Here is a 7,473-nt window from a genome sequence, read left to right as displayed (position 1 = left end):
AGTTATAGTGATGGTCTAACTCTTTTAGTGACGGAGGAAAACTGTCACTAATAGTCCATTATTAGTGACAGTTTTGAAAGTCGTCACCAATAATAAGTTGAAATTGCCGTTATAGTCATCAGTCCATGAGCGTCACTAAGTTGTCACTAATAAGTATTAGCGACGGCTTTCTATTATTAGTGACGATTTGAAACAATCACTAAAAGGCTTCTTTTTTAGTAGTGGATGTTAGTTTGGCATCTAAATAAATGGAATCCATATGCGTATGCGATCAAAAGTTTTTCATGCATGGAAAATTTGATAATAAGTTGTCTTATGATAAATGCAATGGTTATATGCATGTGTGGATAATGATTGAACGTAAAATTTAATTATAAAATCAACTCAAAGTAAGTCCGGCTTTACATGAATGTAGATAAAACTACAAATTTATTGAAACCCGATTGGTTATATGGTGCAATAGGGGTAATTGTTAGTAAATCAATTTTTGAAAAATGAGTTTTGAGTGTGTCAACGTGAAGCTAGTGATCTATGTGTGGTTGGGCCTACAATAACTAAGTTTTCAAAGAAGTCAATTATGCTTTGGATGTAGTGCCACACTTACCAACCAAATATCACACTTTTAAACATCACAAACTTTTAAAAAGCTGGTTATGCTAGAGTATAATTCCTTATTTATTGAACCCATTATGATTTAATTGTGTTTTTTGAATAAAGAAATTTGGTAGGTACAAGCAAATCAACGTTTTGTGACAAGATATAGGCATTGATGGTCATTGTAAGCCCGATGCAATAGAATAATTGCATAAGCTTATACTCAAGAAGGTGTGATAGAGATAATAAAGGAAGAGGGAGAAAGTATAACATCATATAAATATATATATAAAAAGAAAACTCCGTATATGTGCAGAGGGCATGAGCACCGCGCCACGTCCATTTTGCCGTTTATTAACGTTGAATCAGCAAAAGAATACCATGCCATAATTGCTGAGGTTATACAGCCACTAGGAGGCACCAATTGCACAGATCGCACTGGGAGACTGTAACTAGGTAGAAGATATGGAGTTTGGTCCAGGGAAATGACCGGCCCCTACCGCTAATCATAGACTCTTTAGGTAAAGTAGGGGCGTCACTTATTTGGATAGTGGTCGATCTAGATGTTCGCTGTTCCACACATGGCGCCCTGACAAAAGCAAACCCCCTTGCCCGGACAGTACTACTGTAGTTGCCTTTGCATTTGCATGCACTGTGTGTACAACAGTGCTTATAAATAAATGTTGGTCTTTTCACACACCCAACGCGACACTACAGGTACTCAAACAAGATAGGCTATAGGCCCCTCGTGCATGGTCTTCGCCATGAGTTTGAGAGCTGAAATATTAATTGGAAGTGACACGAGAGAGAGAGAGAGAGAGAGATTGGTGATTGGTGATTGGCGATTGGTGATTAGATATGGGATGTCTGTCCCACTTAGTATGCGAACGTGGGCAGGACTGCGGCGGGTGGAATTTGCAACTGGCTAGCTATACGTACAGCAGCTACCGCATGTATGTTTGCTTCACGCAAGCGGCTCCGCACCGCGATGGCTCCCTTACTGTTGCCCGATGCCGTGGCTTTAAAGTTTGAACCAACATCCATCTCCATCTTCGCACGCACATAAAAACACGCGCGCGCGCGCACACACACGCGCGCACACACACACACACACACTCTCTCTCTTTCTCATCAATTAACAATTAATAAAGGCCAGCATAAAAAAAATTATAAATAAATGAAGATAACAGGTCCAACCCAATTCCGCAATTTTACCAACTGCCCAAGCTTCCTTACTTTCGCATGACCAAAACAAAGCAAGGAAATATCCAAGTTGGTTTACAGACCCATTACCCGCCCTACCTCCTCCTCGTTCCCTTAGTTTCTAGAAACTCAACCCCATCCCCGTCCCTAGCTACTGCTCTTTATCTTGTCCCTCTTTCTCTCCCTCTTGACCCCACAGAGCGAGTAAAGGCGGAGAGAATTGAAAGACAGATGATGAGTAACAGCAGTACAGGAAGAAATGGGAACGGAGGTGGGCCTTGCGGGGCGTGTAAGTTCCTAAGGAGAAAGTGCGTGAAGGGTTGCGTCTTTGCACCATACTTCGATTCGGAGCAAGGCACGGAGCACTTCGCGGCGGTGCACAAAGTGTTCGGCGCCAGCAATGCCTCCAAGCTGCTGCTGCGAATCCCACCCCACAAGCGCCTCGATGCCGTCGTTACCCTCTGCTACGAGGCCTTGGCTCGGCTCCGAGACCCCGTATATGGCTGCGTCGCCCACATCTTCGCTCTCCAACAGCAGGTACGTACAACCTCCGTCTCATCTGTCTTTACTATTTAAATATCGGCCCAGTTGGAGATTTTTGGTGCCAGCTTCTGATAATTTATTCTCCCTTTTCATGACCCTCCAAATCCCAAAATCATTTTATCCTTGGTTCCCAAGAAGTGAAATATTAGGTGAATGCGGGAAATGTGTTTTAGTAGGGTGATTATACGCATGCTAAAGCGCGGCTTAGGCTATAGGCGAGCAGCTTTATATATAGCTTAATCAAACGAACAAGCTGTCCTCGGAAGAGCTTTTACATGCAGCTTTTGAATTGCTTTGGGAAGTTTAGTTGTCAGGCCTCTCAGCTTTCCTCTCTCTCCACACCCCCCCCCCCCCCCCTCCACTCAAAAACAAAGATTACTGAACAGATGTTAACTGTGGCAATGTGGACCGAAAGGTGTGCATTCGTGTTAGTTGTAGGCTTGTAGCTATAGCTGTATGGTTTGCTCATTGCTTTGCAACAACTGTAGAAGCAACTCAAGGTACATAATTTTGCAGGTTCTAGCAAATGTTGATGGTCAACTGTCAAGTTGGTCATGTTTCATTTTTTTTTTAAATTTATTGTTGCCAAACATTGGGTGCATGTGAACTATATGAAAAAGATTCTGAAGAGATAATAATAGCAAAATACTCATCATGGGACAGTGCTGAAGAATATTAATTTGTGGAGTTCATAAATTGCCCCTAGCTCAAAGCTTTGATCTATGTGTGGATGGATTTGGTGGTTTTGTATTTTTAAGTATAAATATGCATGCTCACGTGTGGCTAGGGCCACAGATATATAGATGTTATTGTTTTCTAGGTTCAAACATGAAGTTATCCGATTTCAAGGATCCCTTTGTATTGGGAAGGGGGGAGTCAAGTTTTCCCATTTGGAAGTTAGTGAGGAGTTTGGAATTGTTATTTAATTACTTGGGGATTAGACTCGTCGATCTCGGTTTTACAAAACAAAACTACACGTGTAAAAGTCATGCCAATGTACCTGTGCTTTTCTCTTTGGTGTGATCCAGATAAAAGGAGGGGGAGAGGGGGATGGGGGATGGGATTGGGCGGCCGCCGCTACGTAGTGGTGGATGGCCTAACTAGAAGTCAAGTTTCTAAACTTGGCGGGGGCTTCAAGTAATTATTTAAACGTAGCGGCTCGAGAAACAAATATTCTAATATCTTCTTCTTGACTTTCTGCCCCTTTAATTTCTTGTTATTTTTATCTTCTTGGAGATATATATTAAATAGTATTATATTCTTAATAATATATATATATATATATAGACACACACCCCTATACTTAGACATGGGATATATGAGAACTGCTCTCAAAGTCTAAATTTAGATGGTTGGATTTGACAACTCGAAAAAACCAGGAAACCATTTATAGGTGAAATTCTCAAGAATCTCTATTACTGGGGGTGTGCCAACTTCATACTCTCCATTAAATAGAAGTCCTCATTATTCAGTGTCTTGCAACCCAATAAGAACCCTTACTCAACCATGGTAAACAAAAGAAACCAAGGAGTACACTTACCAACTACTATCCTCCATATGATCTATAACTCCTTTTCTATGGGATCTATTTCTACAAGAAGACATTCATGAGCACCCAAGCCCAAATCAACCTGTTTGCTTTGATATCATTGCTGTTGAAGTGAAACATATGAAATTTATGGTCAAAACAAAAATAGTCCAATTCATTCCCTTAGTTAAAAACAATCTTAAGTAGAATAATCAATTACTAAGAAGTTAGAAAAAGTTAGCAATCAATAGTACAAGTCAAGTACACCCAACATAAAGAAGTTGAGATTTATGCAGAAAAATCCTTTGTTGTGAAGGAAAAAACCCTGATACCAAAGTCGACTTTCAATTTTACGTTACATCAAAATGGTAGGTTACAATAAGTCTTCTATATTTGAATTTAAATGCACAATGAATTCTAATCATCAACACAATAAATTTTTGGGACTCTATATAACAATAAAGTGGAATTAAAGTAGAGTGAAAAAATGGAGGTATAACCAAAAATAGAGGGTGTTATCCCAATTATAAAATCTCTAAAAAACTACAAGTGATACATAATGAAGGGGGATGAGTTAGTAACATGGTTCTAAAATTTCAACTTAGGACTAGAATTTACCATTCCACCATCAGGAAAAGCTAGCTATGTTGGCCATTTTAACTTAAAAAAAAAAACACATATTTTTTCAATTTTTCAAAAATCATTTAAGAAAAAATTTTTGAAAACAACAAGAAATTTTTTTTCCACTTTTGCATAAAAATTTAGAAAATAAGAAAAGATGATGATAGTTTTACAAATTTTGCAAATGTTAAAGTGAAAAACAAAACTAACTTCGATAAGTGGATATTAATTAATGTTAAAAGTAATTTTATCATATTTAAACTTTGTATACAAATATTGAATAACTTAATTTTTTGTAATTTTTTTAAAAATTAAAAGTAAAATATTTTCCACAACTAAAGGTTTGCTATACTTTTTCTTTACAAGGCTCTTTAAGTCTAATAATAGACTTTTGGTGATCCATCTTTGGTTTTGTTTGAGGAAAGCCAAGTCCAAAGTTCAATCCATTTTCTACTTAATTTAAATATCTGAGTATAAATTTAAGTTCTTCGGTACAAAAATCAAGGCCTTTCAAAGTGATTGGAGGTGGTAATCAATACCATTCCACTTTCAAATTTCTTTCCCTGTGTTAGAATATCACTTTACCTAAAAGTTTAAGTTATTAGGTAATAGGCCAACAATGTATATCAAGATTTAACACTCCCCTGTATGTGTAGCATGACAGCACGTGGATAAATACACACACAATAAATAACACCCATTATAGGGTACACAATAATTTTTTTAAACACCACAGAATAAATGCAAGCAATACGACTAGAACCCAAGAAGAATGGGAGAAAATTGGATATGAATCGATGGGACTGAAGTTTTCCAAAGCCAAGTAATGATTTGATGATTCTTACTTTCGCAATCATCAAATCAATACTTGGCTTCGGAAAACTTCAGTCCCATCGATTCATAGCCAATTTTCTCCCATTCTTCCTAATCCAATATGACATCAGAGCCAGTTTCCAGGAGGTCCTGGGTTTTAGTCTTATTTCCCACATTTATTCTATAGTGTTTAAAAAAAATTATTGTGTTCCCTATAATGGGCGTTATTTATCGTGTATTTATTTCTGCACATGTTGTCACGCTGCACATGTGGGGAGTGTTAATGCTTTTTTAGCATTGTTGGAGGACCAAGTGTGTTGTCAAGGCCAATAAGGATCATTTAGGCTTGGAAGATGGATCAGAATAATGTCAAGACGTAAGAGGTAGGATTGGTTCGAAAGTAGGTGGAATCTAATTCGAGGCACATTGGGTGTGGTGGTAAGGCCCATTTGAGCAATCGTTGTAGAATTGGGTTTACTCCTATAAGGAAGACAGTTTCTATTCAAGGGGGGGCAGTGGGAACTCACAAGTGAGGAGGAGATTGTATATGTTGAGAATTTCACTTGTAAGTTTGTTCCACATTAAAAAAAAAAATTGAGTGGATGATAGGTGCTTATATACATGGTGGGACCCAAGACCCAATGATCTTAAGTTTTTGAGTCAAGTTAGTGTTCACACATGTACATCAAGCCTATCTATGAACTTCTTTGGTGTTAACAATTAGTCTTCGTACATCTAGTGAAACTTGACCACTTCAACTAGATACATAGAGGAAAAAAATTAAAGAAATAAAATAATCACAAATTGTTAGATACCAAATCCACAAACTTGCTGAAACCTATGTGTAGCTCAACTACAATCGTACCTACCAAGATCCCAAAACTCACAAATTGTCAAAACCTAGATCCACAAATTTCAAAAGCCATAACAGCAATAATACAACATCAAGCAAATATATGAGAGAGAGAGAGAGAGATACGGAGGAGAGCACGTCGGGGTACATACAAAGGATTTGAGAGAGATATCAGGGGAGATGGATTTGCAGACTGTGTGCGGAAGCCATGAAGGACGATATCGTGAGATTGAAGAGGCTTATCAGCATGGAATAAGCTAAAAAAAAAAAAAAAATTATTAGGGCTCTTATGCCATGTTAGTTTACCACTTTACCTAAATGTTGAAACTATTAGATTGTGGGCTAACAATGTATATCAAGCTTTAACACCGTATATAATGAGCAATGTTCACTGCATAATAAGCTCTTGTCCTCAAACTTTTCATGAGTTTCCGAATTGTTGTAGTTGAATTTCATTATCTTCATATCGTTACAAGGAAGTCGTTGCCTTCTCTTCGATCATCGGGATGAAGTTCTTGGATGATGCTAGCTGTTTTTCTCGTCTCTTCTTTCAATTAATTAAGCTTTCTCCTCCCCCCGTGTAACTCTTGGATAACTAATGCCTTTGCTACTACGTACACACTTTTTGTGTTGCATGCATGCATTTAGGTGGTGAATTTGCAGGCGGAATTGGCGTACGTTCAGGCCGGGCTCTCAACGGCGCAACCTCCTGCATCTCTGCTGCAGCCTCCACCTCAACCCCAAATCCACACCACTTCCTCCTGGGACATGGCATCCACCAGCAGCAGCTCTAACCCATCCTTAATGCTGCGTTTTGATCCTCTCCACTTGGACCAAATTAGCCCTGCCGTCCTAGATATTGATCATCTGGATTTTATCAACGGCGGCAACCTCCAGCTGCTGGCTCGAGAGTTTGTCTCAAGGTACTTGCCCGGCGCCAGATTCGGCTCTCCCACTGCCTAGCTGCTTTGCTACAACTGCAATTATTTCTCACTGAAAACGTTAACGTTCTAACCATATATGGAGAGAATATACACTGTTTGTAGCTAAAATGGTCTAATTATACCAGTGTGGGGCATGTGCATTGCATGCATGCAGAGCCACCTTTTACTACATAAAGCTCTATTTGGACGGATATAAGCACACAAAATCAATCAAACGCATGCACTAAATTCATAATAATAATTATTATTATTATTTTTTGTACAAAAATTAATGAAAAGAAGACCATGACTGGTTGAACCAAGTGAACATTACGTTGAAATATTTAAATAAGACATGTATAAGTTTAAATGCGAGGAGAACTATTAGGATAATA

General features: G+C 38.5%; 1 protein-coding gene across 1 annotated transcript; it reads left to right on the top strand.

The window, feature by feature from the left end:
- Nucleotides 1-2,031: 2,031 nt before the first annotated feature.
- LOC131166740 (LOB domain-containing protein 19) lies at nucleotides 2,032-7,118 on the top strand. The gene is made up of 2 exons (XM_058125315.1): nucleotides 2,032-2,334; nucleotides 6,804-7,118. The coding sequence occupies exons 1-2, from the start codon at nucleotides 2,032-2,034 to the stop codon at nucleotides 7,116-7,118; spliced, it is 618 nt and encodes a 205-aa protein (XP_057981298.1).
- Nucleotides 7,119-7,473: the final 355 nt, after the last annotated feature.

Source organism: Malania oleifera, chromosome 10 (genome assembly GCF_029873635.1).
Source record: "Malania oleifera isolate guangnan ecotype guangnan chromosome 10, ASM2987363v1, whole genome shotgun sequence".
In the NCBI taxonomy this organism is placed as follows: Eukaryota; Viridiplantae; Streptophyta; class Magnoliopsida; order Santalales; family Ximeniaceae; genus Malania; species Malania oleifera.
Note: the sequence above shows the minus strand (reverse complement) of the source record. Positions and strands in the feature narration are given on the sequence as shown.

Excerpts from the sequence above, each read along its gene's own strand:
- LOC131166740 (XM_058125315.1), top strand. The coding sequence starts at position 2,032 with ATGAGTAACAGCAGTACAGGAAGAAATGGGAACGGAGGTGGGCCTTGC. Across the intron at positions 2,335-6,803 it reads TCTTCGCTCTCCAACAGCAG|GTGGTGAATTTGCAGGCGGA; the intron begins GTACGTACAACC and ends GCATGCATTTAG.